The 24,293-nt window shown below is 47.4% G+C and overlaps 3 protein-coding genes across 3 annotated transcripts in view; 1 reads left to right on the top strand and 2 right to left on the bottom strand.

The window, feature by feature from the left end:
* The first annotated feature begins 1,819 nt into the window (after positions 1-1,819).
* cdt1 (chromatin licensing and DNA replication factor 1) lies at positions 1,820-7,362 on the top strand. Its single transcript, XM_064337265.1, has 10 exons — positions 1,820-2,569; positions 2,974-3,129; positions 3,273-3,499; positions 4,068-4,262; positions 4,382-4,533; positions 4,970-5,070; positions 5,299-5,487; positions 5,870-6,007; positions 6,218-6,419; positions 6,674-7,362. Exons 1-10 carry the CDS (start codon positions 2,009-2,011, stop codon positions 6,835-6,837), a joined length of 2,085 nt encoding a protein of 694 aa, XP_064193335.1. The 5' UTR covers positions 1,820-2,008; the 3' UTR covers positions 6,838-7,362.
* Positions 7,363-7,726: 364 nt separating this feature from the next.
* aprt (adenine phosphoribosyltransferase) lies at positions 7,727-11,198 on the bottom strand. The gene is made up of 5 exons (XM_064337276.1): positions 10,972-11,198; positions 10,676-10,779; positions 9,996-10,129; positions 9,513-9,591; positions 7,727-8,900 (listed from the first exon to the last, which is right to left on the bottom strand). Exons 1-5 carry the CDS (start codon positions 11,061-11,063, stop codon positions 8,761-8,763), a joined length of 549 nt encoding a protein of 182 aa, XP_064193346.1. The 5' UTR covers positions 11,064-11,198; the 3' UTR covers positions 7,727-8,760.
* Positions 11,199-11,620: 422 nt separating this feature from the next.
* The window catches only part of galns (galactosamine (N-acetyl)-6-sulfatase), a 22,697-nt gene continuing 10,024 nt past the window's right edge, over positions 11,621-24,293 (bottom strand). Inside the window, exons 10-14 of the mRNA XM_064337266.1 lie at positions 23,167-23,303; positions 22,379-22,481; positions 17,464-17,585; positions 13,549-13,666; positions 11,621-12,612 (exon numbers count right to left, since the gene is read on the bottom strand). Of these exons, the coding sequence (XP_064193336.1) occupies positions 12,526-12,612; positions 13,549-13,666; positions 17,464-17,585; positions 22,379-22,481; positions 23,167-23,303 (567 nt within the window). The 3' untranslated portion in view covers positions 11,621-12,525. The remainder of the gene's footprint in view (positions 12,613-13,548; positions 13,667-17,463; positions 17,586-22,378; positions 22,482-23,166; positions 23,304-24,293) is intronic.

Raw genomic sequence — 24,293 nt, 5'->3', positions numbered from 1 at the left:
AGTCTCCCAGGAGGATCAGTGGGGTGCCATCCTCTGGGAAGGAGCTCAGCAGGGTGTCGAGCTCATCGAGGAAGCTTCCTAGGGGCCCTGGAGGGCGATAGATAACCACAATATACAAGTTAACTTGTATATGTGGGAATATATTGCAACACTATTATTAACAATATAAACACTATATTAATGACACTATAATAATTCAAGAAGAAGCGCGCTAAACTATCGTTAGGTTGGAAGTTTTGGAATTGTATCATTCGCAGTGGTTTGTGGGATGAGTAGTTCCTTCACTCTTAAAATAATTATGTACACAGTCTTGTACCTTTTTTTTTTATATAAGGCTTTTCTGAAACATCAATGGAGTAAATGAATGGGAAATTCACTTCCGGAACCGGAGCCATTCAAAAAGTGGGCGGTCACATGAATGACGCTCAGTAGAGCGCTCTCCCCGGTCCATGGAGACACAGGGCCAGGATACCAGTGATGGGGCTGCAGGCCGAGGGGCTGAAGCGTAAGGAGGGTGGGTAGCTGCCACTTCCTCTACTGGTTGCCAGAGGGTGACATAATCGTTGGCTGCAGCTTCCTCTACTGGTCACCAGTAGAGGAAGCTTGTGTTCTGTTGCTTTCACCTGTGTTGATTAGTGATTCTTTGCACCTAGGGGATAGGGATGGGGCCATTTTGTGGGATTTATTTTTTCTTAGTTTGTAATTAGTTTAATCAGATGATTATGATTTATAAATTTGTTAGGGCTTTTATGTTTCCTTTTATTTAGAAATCCCTGTCCTATTTTGAAAGTGTTTTCACTGGCATCCTGCAGTTGGGCACAGCTGTGTATAACTGGTAAAAGGTAGTTTGTTTCATTTTTTGCTTAATAAATCACACAACTGTGACAGCCTTGGAGAATACATTTTTAAAAGGTTTTAAGAACTCAAATTTAAGAGTTATACATTTTTGAACTGTGAAATCAATATATTTGACTTTCAACTGTGAACAAAATATTTTTTAATTTATTCGAAATGAATTTTATAGTTTTAAAATCACATCTCAAACATTTAACTTCCCAAAATTCCGATCTTAAAATACCAGAAATTCATATTCCATTTTTCCAGTGCTGCAAATTCTGTTTTTAAGAAAACTGTTTATAAAAACTCAGCTTGTAGAAATTCGGTTTCAAAATGCGTACGGAACATCTGGGTACCTCGGAAAAAGGGGTAGAACGTACTGTTTTACTCCCACTCACCAATATACATGATTTGGAGCTCAGATTTTTTTTGTCATATACATGTTTAATATGACCAGAACAAATGATAAACTTTTGTGTATCAGTAAAATGTACAGTTTTCCGGTCTTTGACCTATGCACAAATGATGCCAATTTTGACTATGTTCCGCCACTTGGATTTTCATGGACTTTTGGTATGTTAAAACACAAATAAAACAACTGTACTTAACACACATAAATAGTGTTAAGGTAACAAAACAGAAAAAAACATTAGGCTACAATATGGCTATTAATGTTAATTTCCTCTTTGGCACGATGAAACGATTTTGCAAGATATACAACTGCATGTGTTATTTCTACTTAATATTACTGGATTACATCACACCTTAAAATGCTATGGTATTTTCAGAAGTAACTGAAAAATAGTTCCCACACGCTGAACTGCTTCTGCTTTGCTCTATATGCTTTAAACGGCCAATGTTTTCGTTTCCCTCCACGGTACGCGTTGTCATGACGTCACAGAAAAGTACCCGTATGTCGTGTATTCTTAACACAAAAGAGGGCGTGGATTAGGCCCATAAACAGCCTATGAGATGACCGATAAAAACCACGAGGGGCTGTTTCGCGCGAAAGTTGTTCCATTTCCTTCCCCTTGATTACTTGTAAGAGCAAGAAAAGAGAAATGCCGCTTGGAAACAGTTAGTATACCGAGGGTTTAGAGCTAGAGTGTTTTTTGTAAGTAGTTACACGTTAAAGTTTTTTAAATACAGATTCGCGACATTATACGGAATTATGTCGCAGGCTCGAGTCACCGATTTCTTTTCCCAAAGCAAGAAAGGTGGAATTGATAGGGGTTTCCAGGGTAAAGGAAGAAAAAATACACCGGTTGTTTTTGTTGATCCGGAAGAATCACAGGTAGTGGTGAAGAGGGAGAATGCACGGTCAACTAGATCTACATCTAAAACTACACCAAGACCAGCTACAACAAGATCGACGCGCTCTAAAAAATGTTTTCAAGAGGAACCGAAGAAGGACGCTCAAGATGAAGTCCCCGAAGAGGCTACTTCTGCGGTCGAGGTGACGACGACTACTACGCCGGACGTGGCTCCTACAGAACCTGTGGAACAAATCCCCGCGAGCCCTCGAACTCCCAAACGGAGTTCCTCTGAGGCAGAGTTTGATCTCAGCTCGGCATTGTTTTCCGCTACCGCTGGACACAGTACGGCAAAGAAACGACTTCGGGTCGAATTGGGTCGGGAGGCCAACTCTAACACTGCTTCGAGAGTACCAGACGTGACAACCGAGAAGAAATCGGCCAGAAAGAAGCTTGTTCTTCTTAAAGACGGAGAGCAGGTAAGTTAACGTTAACGAACCTCGACTAGTTAGCATGTCGGAGGATTACATTACTGTAACGTTGCAGCCAAACGTTTGTAAACGTTTGCACATTACCGTAACGCTCTTTCAGATCTTTAAAAAATTATACCGCGGAATGAGTGCTACTGCAACGATGCGTGCACTGCAAGCGAGGGCTTGTTTGTCCTACCAATAATTGTCCATCTGGCGAACTACCGTCTACCTAATCATGAACAATCCAGACTGAATTGGCTCTAGTAACTTGCTAACGAATTGGCTTGATTTAATACCATTCAGAAATGATCTGCTGTTGTAATCCTAAAATAACGTAGAAGAATAAAGTTCTTCTAAATGGTACAATTTCGACATTGGAAACCCCTTAAACTCCTAAAACATTGTCACAGGCATGTAGGAATGTGGATAAGCCTGCCCAGCGTCCATCCAGTCCCCTACCCGACGACAAGGAGGCAAAGAACCTGGTGAACCACAGCGACAGCTCCTCCCCTGCCGGCAGCGGACATGGTGTGGGTAGCCCCCAGAAGACCGCTCCTAGGAGCAAGGTAGGGTGTTTTTATCCCCCACATTCGAGGTTAAACTCTAATGCTGACTACGTATGTTGTATTGCGCTGCCAATGGTCCCATTAGTGTTACCATTTTATTGGCGAGGTTCATAATTAAGTTTCCCTCTATTCCTTTCTACCAGACCTTCACCAAAGAGGACGTGGCCGCTCTCAAGGCTCGTCTTCAGAAGATCCAGGATCAAGGGAAGCGCGCGACCGTGCCGTCGACCGAGCCTTCCCCCGCGTCCTCAGACTTGAAAGACAGATTGGCGCGAGCTCGGGAGCTGGGAGAAAGGGCACAGCGGCGCAAGGAGGAGAAATTGGCCCAGAAGGAACAGTCTGCCGAGGAAGATACTGCCGCTAAGGAGAGGTGAGCTCATGAAGTACTTATTGGACCCTCTGTGGGCCTGTGCCAATCTTGTTGAAATCCAGCTGAAGGCCCACACTGGCACGTGCCCGAGAGCCAGGCCAGCCAGTGTTCTGAAAGGTTACTCTTGTTTTGATTTTATGAATTGGAAACCATTTATAATTGACGCAAGGGTGCTAAATTCTTTTAGCCTGTTAAGTTTGCCAGTTCCCACGGACTTTACAAACAACCCAGAATGCTAATTGCAGAGTTTTGCCTAAGCCTTTAGTGTTATTTCCAGCACATGTGGGGAAACAGGATCTTGTGTACTAAAAATTTTTTTCCCAGAAGTGAAAATACTCGCACTTTAGGGCAAAAGGGGTTTATTCAGGTGAGCTATATTTTGTGCGTTGCAGTGGCAGAATTTGCATGCCATGTAATGGCAGAACGGTCAGGGTGTTTTCCTACGGCTTCATGCCTTGTTTATCCGCTCCACTTATGGGGCATTCGGAGGCCAACCTGTCTACTCCCAATTCAGCCATTCACAGTTAAAAAGTAAATAAATATACGCTTCGTGTCTGCGTCTCCACAGTGAGAATGCTCCGGCCTACCAGCGCTACCACACCCTCGCCCAGGACGTGCCGCCCGGCCTGTCCCTGCCGTACAAGTACAAGGTCCTGTCCGAGATGTTCCGCAGCATGGACACCATCGTGGGCATGCTCTTCAACCGCTCGGAGACAGTCACCTTCGCCAAGGTCAAGCAGGGCGTCCAGGACATGATGCACAAGTAAGATACGGAGAATGGCGTGTTCTGTGGTGCGCAATGGTTCGCGTGCTACAGACTGTTAGCGTTTTCTGATTGGCTGTGTTGTTTAACCCGTCGCCATCTTTTTCGTCCGTGCGCAGGCGGTTTGAGGAGGACCACGTGGGCCGAATTAAGACGGTCTACCCTTCGGCCTACACGTTCCGCCAGGAGAGGAACGTTCCCACCTTCAGCGCCGCCGCAAACCGGTCCAGCTACCAGCTGACCGTGGAGCCTGTTATTGAGGAAGGCAAAGGTTAGTTTACCACTGTTGTTGTTTTTATTGTATTATTTTAAAAAGAAAGAAAACTGTTTCTATGAACTTCATTTCAGGTGACAAAATGAGCGTGTATTTTATAGTGCACCCCTAGGGAAGTTTTGGTGGATGGTTCCGGCATAGGTATAGCACGTATCATTAGGTACATTTTATAAAAGCACAGTAGGTGCAGCTGTGCATTTTCCCTGGAGTTGTTCCCCCCCCTCCCCCTTTCTCTCATGGAAAACTGTAGATACATGTTTAACTACAACACAACCCATTTCCATGCACTGTAGCTGGTGTTGAGACCAGCCGGAGAGGTTGTTTTATCAGGAAAACTATGGACCAGCGGTGCTTCATTTTTTTATTTTATTTTTTTTAAGTAAAATTATCTCAATCTGTGCCGTGGTGTAAGTGCCCCTTTCCCCTTCTCCAGAGAAGAACGGCGTGCGTCCAACGCTGAGCGCCTCTTGCCTGCTGAAGAGAAGGCGCACTTTCCACCGCAATCTGGTTGACGTCGTCAAGCAGCATCACAAGGTGAGAAACTCCCCGACGTTGCTTTGCTCTGCGCATATAATGCAAGCTCCGCCTCTTTGTGCAAATGCGACGCCTGGCTGAGATTGCGTTAACTGCAGCAGGGCTCAGTGACGCTCCCTCAGTTGTTTGAAGGGTTAATGTTAAAACCAAATTAACTTGCCAGCCTTTGTTTAGACTTGGGATTGTTAAATTTGATTCCAACCCCCCCACTCCACCCTACCCCCTTAGGTGTTCCTGGCCTCCCTGAACCCTCCCCTCAGCGTCCCTGACGATAAGCTGACCCGCTGGCACCCCCGCTTCAGAGTGGACGAGGTGCCCGATGTCCAGCCCAGCCCGCTGCCACGGCCGCCGCAGACGGACAAGCTGACCACAGCCCAGGAGGTGCTGGACAAGGCCCGCTCCCTCATGACGCCCAAGGTAACGCGTCCTCTGCCTTTTCCCTGGGCCTCGTGTACAGAGTACACTTTTTAGGTAGGAGTGGAGGGAGGTTTTTTTTTTTTTTTTTTTAACATTTAACATCTTGCCCTCACGCCAACTGCATGTTTTGGCATACTGAAAATTCACTGTATTCACAAGTTTTTTTTATTTTATTTATTATTTGAATGGTGTAGTTACTGAAGGAGGATGTGGATTTCAATTAAATCCTTAAAATCCAACAAACTGAATTACTCCATGCAAAATCCTGGCATGCAAAACAGCCTTGGAAAATATTCAGAGTTTTAAAATTAAGCTATTTACAATGGGTCCATGGACAAACTTTAATTAGGTTTTAAATCTCTTTATTGTTGTTTGTGCTCAGATGGAGAAGGCCCTTGCTAACCTGGCTCTGAAGACTGCAGAGACTGGCGTCACACCTGAACCGCAGGAACAGCCCCCGAAAACCGCCCCGGCCCCTCCCAGCGTCCTGAAAGGGGTGTCCCAGTCCCTGCTGGAGAGGGTACGTCTCGCCTACACCTGCACTGCATTCAGCGGGCCATCTTACCCAGAGTTCCCTGCGGTTTCAGCAGCGAGCAGAGCCGACGCGGTTACCTTGCTACCCAATAACCTTCAGGGAACGCTGTTGGAACTTTTGCAGAACCCGTTTCTGCACTTTTTCCTTGAAGAGATGTGAGCAGTGATGGTGCTGACCACTCCTCTTCCTCCTCAGATCAGGGCGAAGGAGGCTCAGAAGATCCAGGCGGCCATGACCCGTAACCCCAAGCAGGAGGAGCGGCTGCTGATGATGTCACGGCTGGGGGAGCTGGCCCGGATCCTGCGCAACGTTTTCGTGGCGGAGAAGAAGCAGGCGCTGGTCATGGAGCTGGCCTGCAGCCGCGTGGCGGCCAGCTACCGCTCCTCCCTCAGCACCGGTAAGTGCACCGCGCTCCGCCTACACCTGCATCTACACCTGTACTGCCAGGAACGCAGGCGGAGACCTGCTGCGTATGAGGTCATGCCGCAACGCAAGTTTGGGCACGTTGTGCTGTGAGCGCAAAATGGCTGCTGGTGTGTGTTGAGTTGGTTATTGTCTCATACCGAATTTGGATCCCCGTAAGGTCTGATGCTTTGTACACCATGTAATTTTTAAAAGAACCTGTTCTAAGCAGACTGCCTCCATTTTCAGGTGAGATGGAGCGGCACCTGCGTCTCCTGGCAGAGCTGGCTCCTGAGTGGCTGACCATTCATCCAGTCAGGAAGGACTTCTACCTGAAGCTGGACAAGACGGTGGACCTAAGCGTGATAGAGGAGAAACTGAACCGGCAGACCAAGGAGGAGGAGAAGCAGTGAACTCCCACCCTCCCTTGTTTTGGGGTTTTTTTTTTTTTAATCGAGTGCAATTTTGGAAAGCTGGAAGGTTGGAATTCAGTCTTTTTTTTTTCCCCCCAAGTGGACATGGGGCTGTCCCCATTCATTTAAACAAAAGGAAAAGGAAGAAGATTGGGCCTTTCATTTTGTCTAAGAAGGGACTGTTTTTTAAAAACATTTTTAAAGAAGTCTTTTCAAAGCTTTTTTGAAATGGGGAGGGGGTTTGGTGTTCCATGGCAGAACCAACACCAAGCGGTTTTTACTGGCTAAAGGGCTGTAAAAACGATCCTGTGAATCCATGGGCCAGTCTAGACCACATCCCGTTTCCTGCGTTAAGTTTGGTGTTGCTGTTTGACCCCATGGGTCAACTGCAGCGTGCTTAGAATCTGTGAAATGAGCGTTGGCTTATTTGTAGTTGTAATGCAATTTTGTGGTCTAGCTATGCATACTGCAATTGACATGACAGGTTTTGTTTCAGAGGACTTGGAATAAAGGCAGTTTCCATTGCTGGTTTGTGTGTATTCAATTATCTCTGAATTACATTCATGGTACACTGTTGTATAGTTAAGTGGATTAATAAACATTCATCATTAAAACACTTTTCTTTTTCTTCCCCCAAGCCTGAATTCTTGAATTGCTTTTGTATCTTCAAAACTTGTAGCACGACGTGTTCCATAAAGTCTGGCAGCAACTGCCTGCCTTTTTCAGGCCCGTCTTTTGGGAAATACTCATGTCATAAGTGTATTCCTTAAACGTGAATTTAACAGAATTTTAATGGGTTTTAAATAAGATTTTAATATTTATTTGGCGTTCAAATTTAAACCTGACATTTGGTCAAACATTTAAACAAGTGGCCCAAAAAAAAACAGCATTTCATGGAATTGTATTTAATCAAATGGGTTGTGCCTAAAATGGCGGGCTTAATTCCTTGTAACAATGCAAGTCTGTAGAATCAAGCGTTTCCTACAGCGCTAGATTATTTATACAGCATGAACAGATGTACAGTTTTTCTATTGTAACACAAGGGAATGTCTGTGCTTATGAGGCGTCAACAGAAAGGCACCAAACAAATGCCAACTGCTAAATTTGGCTGTTTCGTCTGTCTGTAAGGCAGGGGGTTGGCAAATTTTCCTGGAGTCTTATAAAGCCTGCACAGAGATTCCAAAAATTAAAAGTTGCAGTTGCATCTTGAGCATATTAACCCTTCCATTTTACCCAGACTGACTAAATTACTGTAACGGTGGCATTTTAGGCAAAAAAAGAAAAAAAAAAAGATTAAGGTCATCAAGGACCTGGGCTACAGTCCTTGGTACAAGGCTAATGACTCATACAAGCATTATATGCGACAAGTCTATATAGGAAAATTACTTTGAGGGTACTAAAAGGACATTTCTCCACCTTAGGAATTTTCCCCTTGTCCTGTTCATAAAGATGTACAATACAACCTCACATGCATTTCAGTGCAATTCCAGTAGACAAAATATGTCTATAGGTCCTATGAAAAGATGCATAAAGTGCATACGAATGCCAGTTCCAGCAAAAATCCTATATCGGGGGGGGCTGCCCAACCCTGTTCCTGGAGATCAACTCCATCCGGTAGGTTTTTACTCTTAACCCTAACAAGCCCACAGCTCATTCAACAGCTAGAGAGCTTGTTGAGCTGCCAATTAACAGAATCAGCCGTGCCAAATTAGGTTTGGAGTGAGAACCTACAGGAATTGGGTGGAGCAGCCCTGTCCTATGTTTTTTTCCCCCCCCTCCTCTCCCACTTGACCGCACATATGAAGAGGGCACTGCGTTGACTGCATGGATGTTTTTGGAACGGGGTGAACGTCAGAGATAAAGGAATGTTTTTGGGAACGTAAAGGAATGGAACGCAGAGCGAGCCCAGCAGCCGGAACGCCGTCAGTACTGCACCAGGGAGAACGCGGGCACGGGCCCGATTCTGTCCGCCCCCTTCAGGTCCGTCAGCTCGATCACCACCAGGCAGCCCAGCACCTCCGCCTGCTGCTTCTTCATCAGCTCGCAGGCCGCGTGCAGCGTCCCTGGAAGGATGAGGGTGGATACAGGGGGGACGGGGGGGGGGGGGGTCGAGACGTGTTGTGAAATCTGATGTGCTTCGCCTGGCTTTAGTCCCACAGGCGGGTTTCCAACATTCAAGACAGATAGCGAGACTTTGGACCCTACACACGAGCACAGCAGTGCAAAATGCTGCGTAAAATTCCACAATATTCCTCGACCCAAATGCAATTCACAGTGACTTCTTAAAAAAAATACTAATAGACTTAAGGGACATAATATTGGAAGTTGGTTTTAAAAACTACAACAATGCACGTGACTGTGTGTGTGTCTGTCCTATTTTCCCCTTTATAATCTCTGGAACTAGTTATTGCTATCTTTATCGATCTATTATCCTCCATAGTTTGTTTATGCTTTAAAACTATAATTTCGGAAAGATTATGAAAATTAATGGGAATGAACTGGGAACCAGACAACCGGGATGAACGGCAAAGCCTTTTCTCGGTCAGCAGGGACAACCGATGTTGCCAGTATCGCCAGTATTCACGTTGTGCAAATACAATGGGGTAATCTCCGCAAAATGTCTTGTGGTACACCAAAGTGAAGTAACCCTTTCATGCTTCCACTCGGCGCATTACCTCCGGTGGCGAGCAGGTCATCGATGAGGATGACCTTCTGCCCAGCATGCACTGCGTCTTCCTGGATTTCAGCTTCAGCCTGATCCACGAGAGCAGAGCCACATACAGGAAAGAAAGACGTCAGCTACTCACACACAACTCAGAAGTTCTAAATAAGGCATCACGACACCCTCCTTTTAAATAAGTTTATCAACAAAAATGAGATCCAATCACCAAATGCGATGTTGGCTTGAACAGAACTTTGTAATAGGCAGGTACCCCCCCCCCCTCCATCACCCCACTCCTTAAAAAATACAGCAAACTCTACAAAGTGACAACTGTCAAGCGTCTCTGGCAAAAAATATTCTACACAACATTTTAAAAAGACTTTAGGATTAACAATTCAGTGGCCCGATATTTACTCTTAAAAGCACATAGAAATACCATCCTGTCACCATGCTATCAGCAAGAAGAAACCACTGTGACATTAAAAAAGAGCTCAACCTTTCCGTATTCCAAAGTGTGCGCCACCGATACAGTGGGTCCTGGGAGTTTCCCTTTCTTTCGCACCAGCGCAAAGCCCACTCCTAACCTCTGAGCCAGCAGAGGACCGAACAGGAACCCACGGGCATCTAAACCTGCGCAACAGGACACACGCTACAGTTGGGACGGCAGTTGGGTTCGGGTGGTGGAATTCGTCGCGTGTTTGAAATTAAAATCCAGCAGTGGGGAATGAGGATTGTACTCGCACTCCCTGGGTGTCTGTCGGGCTAATATGAATGTTAAAATAATGTCAGTTTAGCCTTGGGAGCACCGAAATACGTTTAAATTTACGCATCTGGGAGCGACTCACACGGCTTACATTGAACATACAATCGATTTGTACAGCTGGATATTTGCGGAGGCTATTAAGTTCAACGACCCTGCTGAAAGGTACGAGTTGGCAGCGGCTCATCTGCAAATCGGACCCATCACAACACACAAGGATAAGGACATTTCTGAGGCTAAATTACAGGTAAACACGTCAGCTAGCCAAACTCACGGGTTGGGATTACAGCTACACACGCCAACTGCAAATAAATTCAACGCCGACAGGTTGCTTGTTCTTAATAAATATACTGTACTTACACTAATAGGGGGCTTATCATGCGATCGTTAGGTTGCTTCTTTTGCGGACAACTTACCCACGACCAGTTCAACTCCAGGACAAGTTGCCCTTACATGCTCTTCAAACAAATCAATAACGGCAGATAGTGCTTCCGGATCTTTTAGTAGTGGACAAATGTCTCTGTGGATGACAAAGACAATTTTTAAATAAAATGTTATAAAAACAGACTTGCACGCTAACTTTGCATACCATATACTTTTTTTACAGTAAGACAGTAAGCGGTGCAGCCAGCAAGACGAGCGAAGAATGTGGACGCCGCACGTGGTAATCATTCTTAACGGGCAACAGGATTGGTCCAGGTATTTAGCCTACCTAAAAACAACGCCTTTGCTCGGGAAATCCACAAAAGGCCTTATTCTCTGTGCGATTAATTCCAGCTTCTCTTTTCTCGTTGACACAGCCATGAGACTCAGGGATGTGAACCGGTATGAACGCGCGCTAATGGGTATCGAGCAGAGACTGTAGGTATGGAGCCGCTCCTGGAACTGCCTTAAGGTTCTGTGTACTACGGTCTTTGCGTCACGTGATACACAGGCTATATACGGTGGCCCTGAAGTGCAAAACAAATAGTAATTCAAAGAACTAAAAACCGAAATCTGGATGGATGGGAAATGGGAAGTATTTACCGACGTGCTTATTATGGCACTTTAGATACGATTTGCTCATTTGTTTTGCGCTACGTTTCACCGTAGCAATGCGTGGTAACTAAGGAAGCACAAGCTGCTTGCAACACATTATGCAGTACAAGGCTTCACCTGAGGTTGGCAACCGTCTCACGGTATACTCGGGGTAGCCAAAAGAGGGCAGCCGTCCACCCTCCCAAGCATAGTAAAAGTGAACAATCCATAGGGAAATTTTCAGGGGCAAAATAATTGGGAATACAAAATAAAAAGACAACAAACGTGGTCACATGATTAAAACAAGACTGCTGGAGCAACCAGAAACGGGATAACAGCCAAAAAAGGGTTATTGTAGTGACTTTATTTAAAAACTCAGACAGGATGCATGCGTATACGTGCATCATGAAACCAGAGAAATACCAGCTGTAAACACCATAATTCCACCTTCGTTGTCATTAAATTGTGCTGGAATGCGTGATAATATAATCTCCACAATCAGATCTGTGCAGTTTTCCTGTACTTTTCCTTCATATACAGCACATATTCAATAAACTTTAAAAATATAAATTACCCTGATCACTCAAGTTTCCAGATAAAAACATTCAGTAAAAAAATAAATAAAAAAGAGTAAATCCCCCAAAGTAGAAATTTCCCTTACAAGTACTGAACAAATTAAAAGGCACTTTGGCACTTAGACCCTTGACCCTTGATCATTGATCATAATATTGATATCAAGATCAGAAGATTTTTACCATTGTGTGGATGGTAAAAACATTTTCCAAGAAGCAGATTAGCCAAGTTGGCTACTTCCACACATTAGACTAACTTTCTTCTAATAAGACCTGGAAAGGCTCAGACTGCTATTCATTGAGGAGCTTTGTTTGTTTTTTGTTGCCAAAAATAACATTATTGCAATATTCCCATGTACAGACATTGTTCTCTACATATAGTCACACCTTTTGAAAAATCAATGGCACTTTGCATTTTCTGTGCAGATTAACAGATTTTAACCGATAAAAGATTTTTAATTTTACCTGGTTACCTGGGTGAATCATCCAATTCATTGAGCAGATGACCCACAAACCACAGGAATCTGTGTTAAAAATGATCCATAATAAAAATAAATCACAAAAAAGGAAAAAGAAATCAGTGAATCTACACATTACTGAACAAGAAGAAAATAAGTCCCTCCCCCCCACTGTTATCTCCATGTTCATTGGCTCCACCACGTCAGCTGACCGTGAGGTCAGTGTGGCCAGTCACACTTCCAGGGCTGGGACTTGGGGGCTTTGTGACACTGCCCCAACCGTTCACACCCGGCCGGGGCCCAGTTCTGTCAGAGGAAGGACACACAGTCACCTTCACACTTCACCACGCTCACCCACACATTCACCAGCACAGAAGCAACGCAACATCAACATAGAGAAAGCAAAGCTGAAAACACACAGATCACTTCAAATGATTTTCCACAAGAGGGCACTGTTGCTACACTAGTGCTCTGTCACTGCAGGGTAAGGCTACAATAGATAATTCAATTTTACATTTCTTTTTTGCTAGAAAAAAAAATTCCACTGAGGTAGGCTAAGTCTGGCTCATTCTGTAATACTCATATTAAAAAAAAGCACAGGGATTGGATTGGATTGATGCGATGCTGTGATGCTTTCTTATTTAATACAATTAAATGTTCTTTAACACAGTGGAAGGAAAGAAAATTGCTCTGGTGAACAAATCTCAGGGTAAATGTTAGAAATCACTGGATTAGAACAATAAGTGACGTCATGTTCTGCGCTGTCTGAGCCTCCTACTTAAATTTGGATGGAGACGAACAATGAAAATGTCCAATATCAAAGCAGGAAGTGAAGTTTTAACCATTAATTTTTGGGAAAGTACACTGCTCACTGTTAGCTGTGTATATATGTGTGTGTGTATAGTGATATATGAAATTTATATGAAATTTTCAGTTTAAAACCTTTGTAAATGGACTGCATTTATATCGCGCTTTTATCCAAAGCGCTTTACAATTGATGCCTCTCATTCGCCAGAGCAGTTAGAGGTTAGGGGTTAGGTGTCTTGCTCAATGACACTTCGACACGCCCAGGGTGGGGTTTGAACCGGCAACCCTCCGACTGCCAGACAATCGCTCTTACCTCCTGAGCTATGTCGCCCCTTTTGTGTATTACTACTACTACTTACTACTTCAGTCTTATTTATATAGTGCTAGCAGGTTATTTGTGAGCTCCAGGTCAGAGGCAGGTCACAGGGCTCTCACCATCACAGCCAGGTCACACATGTTGAGCTGGGGAACTCCTGGCACCAGGCCACTCCTGTGCTGCTTGACAACAGGAGAGATCTGCCGCAGGACAGCCTGGTACTCTGCACTCAGAACACTATGAGAACACAACAGGGAGGAGAGGAGTCAGTCACTGTATCTCACACACGCACGCACGCGCGCACACACACACACAGGAGTCAGTCACTGTATCCCACACAAGCACGCACACGCACTCACACAGGAGTCAGTCACTGTATCTCATACACACACACACACACAGAGGGGAGTCAGTCACTGTGTCTCACATACGCACACGCACGCATGTGTGCACACACACACACACACATGCACGCACATGTACGCACGCAGCGTGCACACACACATGGGAGTCAGTCACTGTGCCTCACGCAAGCACGCATGCATGCACGCGCACATGCACACACAGGTCTACCCTTGGGTCCCTCTTCAGCACATTCGTTTGCGGTTCAGCCCCCCTCCCAATTATACATTAAGGACACCAGGAAGCGCCCCAGGGCTTCATTAGACTCAGTGTGTTTTAAAGGAGCACTGCACTCAAAGAGGACCAGTTAACCCTTTGAAGAGAAGGTTTTTTGGAATGTTTTCCCAAAATTCTAAGTCAGCATTCTATAATTCCATCGCTTTTAATTGGCAGTTGTGGTTGTTACATCAGCATTAGAAGGTTCAGTTAAGAACATTCTAACCACATATTTGTAATCGTACACCTGGTGCTGTGCGTGTGTGCTTTGGAAGGGGGAAGGGAAGTGGAAGGGGGAGGGGGAGGAAGCAGAGGGAGAAAAATCTCACCAGTGCATTCACCAATTACATCCCATCATACTGGAGCACACTCCACCTGTGCCAGCCCACGCCCCCATCACACGTCCCACTCCCCACTCTCTGATTGGCCCCCGGGGAGGGAGTGGTGAGGTGTCAATTAGTGTAATAACCCCAGGCCCTGGTCCAATACACACACACACCCCCTCTCCTGCTCAAACCCCACGCCTTTTCCCCCAGGGACTCCAGTGGCACCTGCTCCCCTCCCCTCTGCACCCCCCACCCCCCCTCAAACCGGCCCAGTTTCCTCCCCGTCTCAGGGGCTTCCCAGCCCTGTTCTTCCACTCCGGACCGGCTCTACGGCCCCCTCTAATGACGGTTTTTACACATTCGGGCTTAATATTTCCTATTTAACTGCCACATAAACAAGTTACGTTTCTTTGTATTTAAATTTTATGTTAACTGCATGAATCAATGGGTGAAAATGTGCAGATCTTAGAGATTTCTTAGGGTGATGCAAATACTAGTTTGACACCTCGAGAAGAGACAAATATTATCTTGACCCAAGATTATACCTCGGTATTGTCTCGGTACTGCATTATTTGCTGTGATCCTTTCTTCTAAAGACAAACAATAAAAAAAAAAGACAGCTGGCATAATTATATCATGGTGTTAATGAAGGGAAGTCCAAATCCTGGAGGCGATGACTTCAGCAGAATGGCTGTGAAACACAGAGGAGAAAGAGGTTGTGGCACGTCTCTGTAACCCTCGTGGTTTTTAAACTGGGGCTTCCGCACCAGTAAAACCATAATGTTCATGGGCCCTTTCCAAAGCGCGGTGGAAGAAAAGCCCACAGTCAGCATGATGCCTTGTTATCACACCCTTCCTGAAATGCAGAAGTGAGGAATGACAACAGCACCAAATGCAAATGAAGTCTTTTGATTTATAATGCATAACACCCAGAGGGAGGGGCCAAAGCTCAGGTGTGCGACTGTACTGATTAGTGATTCATACTGCCAATTATTACAGGCACACACACACACACACACACACACACACACTCCCAAGCACACACACGCACACATACACACTTGCACACACACACACTGGCAGACAGACAGGCACACACACCCAAGCACACACACATGCACACATACACGCACGCACGCACACACTCACGGACAGACAGACACAGACACACACACACATGCATGCACACACGCACGCACGCGAACACACAGACCCACATCCACACACACACATGCAAGCACACACAAACACGTAAGCAAGCACACACACAGACTCACATACTCATACACACACACATGCATACACACACAAACACACGCCCACAATCACACCCAAGCTCACATACACACAGACTCACATACTCACACACACACACACACACACACACACACACACCACACTCGCATGCACACACATACAGGGAGGTAGAATTACACTGAGGGGGAACTGACTGACTGACTGTGTGCAAATTGAGCAGTTCGATGAGGACTATTGATTTGGGGGGGCTGAAGTGCTTGTCGACAGCAGATGAGCCCAGAATGCTCCAGAGGCATGCTGGGATTTAAGTGCTCGCTGTACGGCGGTGGACGGAGGGGCGGGACAGGCCGAACCGGAGCGCCGCAGAGCAGCGACGGCGTTCCCTCTCGGATATCACGGGGAGGCGCAGCGAACCACCAACACGATTTTTAGCGCTTCGGGGAATTCCACACGGGAGGAGTGTTCTGTGTGCACGCTCCAAAAAAAAACCCCGCCCCAAACAAGCTCATCCCTTTAAACGTCAGCGGTGGAACCCAGTCAGGCGTAAATGTTCTCCCCCCACCCCCCACGAAACGCGCAACGCTAAAAAGGGGATCTGTGGCGGTATCCGTGACGACGCGGCCGATTCTCCCGCACGGCGTCTAACTGTTCCGTGGTGGCGCTCCTCGCGGGTGAAGGGCGTGGCACTGCCCGCTGCGTCAGGATGCGGGCAGACTGCAGGCATGCACGGGGGGGGGACAGGACCTGCATCGTCTAAAACGGCTCTTTAAGACTGGACAGTGACTAATGACCCTCAGCCCTGTTCAGCTGAGTAACCAGAGAGCACAGGGCCCCAGGGGAATGATGCTGGGATTGTGGGTGTTGGGGGGAGGGGGGAGGATAACACATGGGACTGGGGGTGGGGGGGCGGGGGGGTACAAGGATAGAACTGGAATGGCGTGACCTCCGGCCCCGCCCAGACCCTGCGGGGGGGGGGGGGGGGAGAGGAGGTGCGGGAGGAGGTGTCTGCACCACACACCTGGGACGTGGCCAAACGAGCACTCCCCGAAAAAACCCCCATCGATTTCCGCGGGGTCTCCAATTCACGGGAACGAACAGGAAGGGCAGGCTGAAAACTGCATTAATGCTTTATTAGTCCATCTCTCTCCTCTGGCTGAGTGAGTGTGTGAGTGGGTGAGTGTGTGAGGGAGGAAGGGAGGAGGGGAGGAGGGAAGGGCAAGAGAAAGAGAAATACCATTTATCGCATGATTGCTCCATTTTTTGCATACATTCTGTGAAAACAAAATTGCCCTAATGCCAATAAAGCACCCAATCAATAGAATTCAAGTGAGGGAGACCAGTCAGAAGATCGAGTATTGTGTGTGTGTTTGTGTCTGTACAAATGTACCAGAGGCCCCAAATCACCAGAAGTCACATGCTAACAATTTTCTACTGTTTTCGTAATCTCAGTCAGAAAAGTTAACGTGAGTTAACGTCATTGTCATTTTCCGTAACTGTAATTCAGCTTATCGCAGCAGGTCCAGAGCAGGACAGCCTTTAAGACGCCGTTCGCACAGAGAATCGTTTAATGAGTCAGTCTGACTGCGCCTATCGATCTTAACTCCTCTGCTTCGTTCTGAGAGAGAAGTAGATCAGCATCGATCCCATAGATTTTTTTTTTCCTCCGACATCTCACCAACATCTCCGGAAATTTTTAAACCTATTTTCGTTCAACCCCACTCTGATGTACAAGATAAGTAAGACCGCTTTTTCAAACACTTTCAGCAAACTCTTGATTGTTAAGGTAGGACCATCCTCTTGGAAGGACAGCTGCACATGCTCAAAAGGACTCACCTGATTGGGTACTTCTCCCCAGGGTCCCGCCCCAGGTGGAAGATGATTGGCTGCATGGTGTGTTCCTTTTGCTCGTGGGTCGTCACGTCAGCCACCTCTTGACCAGGACAGAAGTTAATGCCCTGTAAATACAGAAGATAAAATAGAGCAAATAAATTAAAAAAAAAAAGAACAGATTTACATATCCGCATCACAGAGTAGACTCCTGGAAAGAAGCTCTAGAACCCATGACTGTGTCAAATTTAAACAGTCTTCCCTTAAACCGTCAGATTTACTGTTTCGAGCCTTTACCTTCGCCACAATCCCCTAGGCGTCCATACTGAAAAGGCCTGCTCTTGTTTTCGGAGCCGAGACACACGAGCTAATTTGAAATTCTTTTGTGGTTTCGCGAGCTCGCGCCGCTCAAGCCCCAGTTCGCCCAGAACGCGTCTCCCGCCCCCCGGCGCACCGCAGAAAATTACATCTGCATATCACCCCCTCCCTCGCTCTTTAAGAAAAGAAATAAATACACCTCAGCTAAGCTGCACAGTCTCTTCGTTATATCCTAAGCAGGTCTGCGTGTCACAGAGTAGAACCTGAATTCATATTAATTTTTAGCCGTGCGCCAGCATTTTTCCTGGCAGAGCCATTTAACGGGAGCAGGGGACAGAACAGACTGAGGTGGTGAAGGCTTAGATTCAATAGAGAATTCTGCACTGAAATTTGTCCGACATGAAACTAGGGGCTTGCCCTTCATTATGCAAATCTAAACTAAATTGTGAATGATTAGTAGAAAATATGAAAATATGAAAAATGTGGAAAAAAAGGTATACTAAGCATGGTATACACAGCACACTTGATATAAACTTCAAGCTACACTTCAAGTATTCTTGAGAAAAAAAAAAAAACAGTATACTTCCGCGTACTATCTTTTCACATGAGTACAGCTTTCTGACAAAGTTAACCATAGAGTCCTTTGTGTCCTAGAGAGTTTGTGCTGATGCACCAGCCTGCGCTGTAGCCTCAGTCTCCGAGCCCTGTGCACACAGGCCTGTGTTGAGGGAGCCTGTGTCTCTCTGAGGCCTCTGCACACAGGCCTGTGTTGAGGGAGCCTGTGTCTCTCTGAGGCCTGTGCACACAGGCCTGTTGGAGGGAGCTGTGTTCTCTGAGGCCTGCCACAGGCCTGTGTGGAGGGAGCTGGTTTCTGAGCTGTGTTGAAGGGTGTGTCTCTCTGAGGCCTGTGTGGAGGGAGCCTGTGTCTCTCTGAGACCTGTGTTGAGGGAGCCTGTGTCTCTCTGAGGCCTGTGCACACAGGCCTGTGTTGAGGGAGCCTGTGTCTCTCTGAGGCCTGTGTTGAGGGAGCCTGTGTCTCTCTGAGGCCTGTCACCAGGCTTGGAGGAGCCTGTCCGAGGCTGGGAGCTTCTCTGAGGCCTGTGTGGAGGGAGCCTGTGTCTCTCTGAGGCTGTGCACAGCTGTGTTGAGGAGCCGTGCTCTCTGAGCCTGTGCCAGCTGGTTGAGGGGGCCTGTGTCTCTCTGAGGCCTGTGTTGAGGAGCTGTGTCTCTTGAGGCGTGCACCCGGCCTGTGTGAGAGCCTGTGCCTCTGAGCCTGTGAGGAGCCGTGTCTCTGAGGCTGTGTGAGGGAGCTGTTCTCTGAGGCCTGTGTTGAGGAAGCAGGGTTTGGTCCAGGGGGTGTGGGTTTAGCGCAGGGCACGGAGCTGGATCAGCCTCCCTGAGGGGCGGGGCTCTGATCACAGCGGCACATGACTGTACAGGGCCTCATTATGCAGGACAATGCAAATATGGACTCAGCTCTGATCTGGGGGCCAGTGAGCTTAGCCTCCTGGGACCCAGGCTGACTTCATCAAGAGACACACACGTGCAGTCTCTCTCTCTCTCTCTCTCTCTCTCTCTCTCTGTCTCTGTCTCTCTGTCTCTCTCTCTGTTCTTTCTTCTCTCTCTCTCTGTCTCTCGTCTGTCTCTGTCTGTCTCTCTCTCTCTCTCCTCTCTCTCTCTCTCTCTCTCTCTCTCTCTCCCTCTCCTCTCTCTCTCTCCCTCTCTCTCTCTGTCTCTGTCTGTCTCTCTCTCTCTCTCTCTCTCTCTCTCTGTCTCTCTCTCTCGCGCTCAAATTCAAATTTTCAAATTCATAATGCTGTATTGGCATGAAATGGATTAGTAAATGTAACCAAACAACTGTTATATCTGTTTAACTCTTTAACAACAACAAACACTATGATAATAATAATAATAATAATAATAATAATAATAATAATAATAGTGATATCTCTCTCTCACTGTCTCTCACTCACTCACTCACACACACACGCGCACACGCACGCACGCACACACACGCACACACACACACAGACAGACACACACACACACAGCGCCTCTGATCTGGCACGGCTCACACACTCTCCTCAGCTCCAAGCTCCGCCCTCTGAAGTGCAAAACGACCTAATCGCACAGGATTGTGGGATAGCACTTCTGAGCCATCCCCTCCCCCCCCACCCCCACCCCTGGGACCTACAGGGCCCAGCCACAGGAAAATTGAATATTTGCATCATGGCCACCGTGTACCTTGTCACAAGCCATCAATAATGCAGGGGATGCAGAACGCCTTCCTGAAAAGGGCATGGCGGTTATCGTCTGCTATCAGAGGGTAATGGAGGAGCACCATGGAACCGGAAAACAGGATTTAACCCCAAAGGGCTCTTCAGAGCATTTATACTACAGAAGCACTGACTCCCAGATCTTTTTCACCCCAGAGGTACGGACTGAGACGAGAGCCTACGTCCGTCACTGGAGAGCGGCCTTTCTGATAAATCGCACAGTGCACAACGGACGACTCTGTTGTTGACGCTCTGAATCGGCACCGTTGAACAGGTTCGATCCTGAGCCGCTAGCCGTTTGACGACAACAAACGGTCACAAAAAACGGTGGGTGAGCCAAGCAAATGATCTGCGCTTGGACGAATGCCGCTTTTCACAACGCATAACTCTGAATTTGTTACAGAAACAGATTTGTGGCTATTCATCTGTTTATGAAATATGATGCTAAAAAGGCCTGTTATCACAAGCAGGCCCGTTCCCATGTTGAATATTCCAGACTCGGTCCAAGCGAGCGATTCTCCCAGCGGGATTAGAGTACTTCCCGCTCATAGCGCGAAACCAGCAGGAATGCACTCAGCGCCGTCACCATCGGATACCAACCGGCCAATCCTGTGAAGTTTCTCATTTTACAGTCTGCTGACTCACACGGTCATCAAAAAGATAAGCACCATTTACAACAGCCACCGAGCGTAATTTCAAACAAGTTGCCAGATAACGTTGTCCCTGACTTTACACGTAAATATGAAACCCGTATCATTACGTTAGAATATGAGACTCTCTCCACAAGAGAACTGTACATTCCTTAATTGCACTCTTAATAGAAATACTAGTAAGTGCTCTAAACTCTCAATTTTCAGGCACACTAAAGAAATTCAAGGGACACTTCATGTGCAGAGGATTTGGGTCATACAGTAATTTTTTATCACCCAGAATCAAGCACCACAACCTGTTATCAATGGCAAACTACCAGTACCAGCAACATCAGCTTAATTACTATATAGCTAATTATACACGCACATAATTATGCGCAATTATAATCAGTATATTATAAAATAGTGCATGCATCTACATTTTTTCTTTTTGTTACTAGAGCTGTAACCTTTCAATTTGTGTAAAAAAACAAACCAGCAAAAAAAAAAAAGGACAAATAAGGTTTTTCGCCTCACTCTGAGGATATAGCTAAATGTGCACATCTAAATTACGTGTGTGATTTTGTGATATTATTGCAAAATCTACATCCTTGCATAATTTGAAAAGGGGAGCAACTTGATAATAGACTGTGAACATCATGCTTCATTATTGCCTGTTCGGCCACTGTTCATACGCGGACGCAGCCATTGATGCGAGTCAGAAAGCAGGGATCCCAAATGACCACAGGACCCCCTGCCTAGCCCTGCCCAGCCCCGCCCCGTTCTAGTCCGCCCCGTTCCGCTCTCTCTCCTCCAAACAGGGGGGTCACGATCCCGAACGTGTTAACCGCCCAGAAAGGCCCAGTCTCCCCTCCCTCCGCACGCCCGAACCCTCCCACCCCCGCCCCCCACCCCCCCGCCGTCCCGTGCGCGTGCCGCCCCCGCGGGTCCGATCGATCGGCCGGCCGCTCGCGGGCACTCTGGAGCCGCTGCTCCCGGAGTTCCGCTCCAGCTCACGCGGGCCAGATAACGCACGCCGCCTATCGATCAGGGAGCTCTGCTGGAGAGGGCAATTTGGGCGACCGCTGGGGCATAAACGCAAACTCCCCCTCATTGGGCAAAGAACGCTGTGGGCCTCGGCAGAGAAGAGGAGCGGAGGGAGGGAGGGAGAGAGGGAGGGAGGAGGGGGGAGGGAGGGAGAGAGGAAGGGGGCAGAGAAGGAGCAGGGGGGGAGGGAGAGAGGGATGGAGTGATGATGGGGGAGAGGAGGAGCAGTGGAGGGAGGGAGGGAGAGAGGGAGGGAGGAGAGGGGAGGGAGGGAGGGAGGGAGGAGGGGAGGAGAGGGGGAGGAGGGAGGGAGGCTCTGCTCCAAGGGGCTCACTCGACAGTCCCTTTCCCCGATAGCCCCGTTTCCTGCTCTAGTGGTCATTACCCCAAATTGATACTTCTATTTTTTTTTCCCGCCCAATTGCCTCTACGGTTCTGCGTCAGGTTCCTGAGAGCTTTTCTACACAGATGACGTCTGTTCCCATGGCAGCAGGCCATCGAAATCCATTATTCGGCGACGTACACGTCTGTACCGAGAGAAATGGTTCAACCATTTTATGAGTCAAACTGTTACTTTATTTTTTTAAGGAGCAGTCGCCACGTCACACAGGAAACAGCAGGGAGACGTCGCGCAGGAAGACCGCCCCTTACCTGGTTGAACTCCTCCCACGAGTTGCTCCAGGTCCAGTAGTGCGCCTTGTACTGCCCGACCCGCACCGCCATCATCTCGTTGCCGCGGTAATAGAAGATGGGCCTGCAGAGGACGCAACGGGAACCGGTGACCGGCGGGTCCATCGGATAAGGGGCGTCTAGGCCCATTACCTGATTGACAGGCCACCATATTCAATATGGAGGCCCCCCTTTCCGGCTATCTGTCATCCCTCATCCCTGGAGGTTCAGTCCCTTCCCAAGCCTACATCCCTTTCAGAAGCAAATGTGCTGACCCAGCGTGTGAAATCTGAACCGGATTCACCCTGCCCCATACAAACAGAGCACAGCAGAGAGGTCGGAGTTAAAGGACAGGAGAGAAGCAAGGCTACACCGGCCAAGCTAAGCTATCTGAGCTGTGGTTCTGGTGCGCAAATTCCTCCTCTTTTCCCACCCACCTCTGATCATATGCGCTTGCTTTTCTTTTTGTTAAAATCTTCAATTAAACCAACAAATAATATAGAGAACACAATTTGAATTTTGGTCTCTCTGATAACGTTAGGCTTCCGAATATGTAAATGTGCCCTTCTAAAATTCTAGTTTGGACCAAATGTTCCACCTAGAGGAGAATTTGGACCGACTGTTCCACAGACAGGAGAGTTTGGACCAAATGCTCCACAGACAGGAGAGTTGGGACCGACTGTTCCACAGAGAGGAGAGTTTGGACCGACTGTTCCACAGAGAGGAGAGTTTTTACCGAATGCTCCACAGAGAGGAGAGAGTGTGCTCACCTGTTGATGAGCGAGTTGTTGAGGAGAACAGGTGTCAGGTCCAGCCCGTCGATGAAGCGGTCGTCCGGGGCAGCCAGCCCGGCCAGGGCGAGGCTGGTGGTGAACAGGTCCATAACGCTGCCCAACTGGTGACTCACCTGGAGTAAAAAAAAGAGCCCACCACCCCCTACGTGAACCTGAGAGTGACCTCGAATGCTGCTCTTTGTCCTGACTGTTACATCACCATTAGAATGTTCAGTTAAGAACTCACTAATCACATTGTGATGTCACACCGTAAAGGGTTACAGATGAATGAAACCACCGAATTCAGCAGAGAGCCAAACTAAACTTTGAAGTTCACATCACTATTTTAAAAAAATGATGCCATGGCAATGATGGGGGAAACAGAACTTTGATTCATGAAGAGAGGCATGGCCCAGGTGTGTCAGAGAGGGACAGGCAAGCGCAGTCAAGCCTGTGTGCTGTGCTGTCACTCACAGGTGTGTGAACAGCGATAGGCCACAGCACAGGCATCAAGTGCCACCCCATGCCTGTACAGCACAGTGCCACGCCTTCAACATTCATGTTCATATGAAAAGCAAGGCCTTTTCTAAGGGTGGTGCGGTGTGAGTGCGTGTGAGTGTGTGTGCGTGTGTGAGGTGGGTGGGGTGTATGTGTTTGTATGAGTGTGTGTGTGTGTATGTCCTGATGATGCATATCCTCAGCCTCCTCTATAATCTCCACTCCCAGGTTTATTATAAGCCACGCATCTCTGTAAATTTTTGGAGGGAAAAAAAAGAAGAAGCAGAGCTGGAGCTGGGCTGTTTTTTTTTTATCTCTCTCTCCCAGCCCTCCGAAGAAAAAAAAAAAGCTTTATTTTATTTATAAACTTTGAACCGCTTTCAGATAAAATGCCATTTTTTCCCTGTCATCCTTGATCTTTCCCTCCATTCTCTCCTGAGCGGCCCTTTTCTGAGTGAGCCGGCGCTATGGCGATCAGATAGGCCTATCAGCGCCGAGCAGCTGGCGCCACGGTTACCGCACGTTGCCGCGCGTTACCGCCACGCTCCTATCGCCCACCCGCACACCGCCGCCGCGGCCAAAATGAATTCCTCTCTCGCCGCAGCCGCTGAGACGGGCGAGGGAGA

The sequence above is a fragment of the Anguilla rostrata genome, chromosome 5, assembly GCF_018555375.3.
Source record: "Anguilla rostrata isolate EN2019 chromosome 5, ASM1855537v3, whole genome shotgun sequence".
Lineage (NCBI taxonomy): Eukaryota > Metazoa > Chordata > Actinopteri > Anguilliformes > Anguillidae > Anguilla > Anguilla rostrata.
The sequence above is the reverse complement of the archived record's forward strand: the minus strand, read 5'-3'. Positions and strand labels throughout refer to the sequence as shown.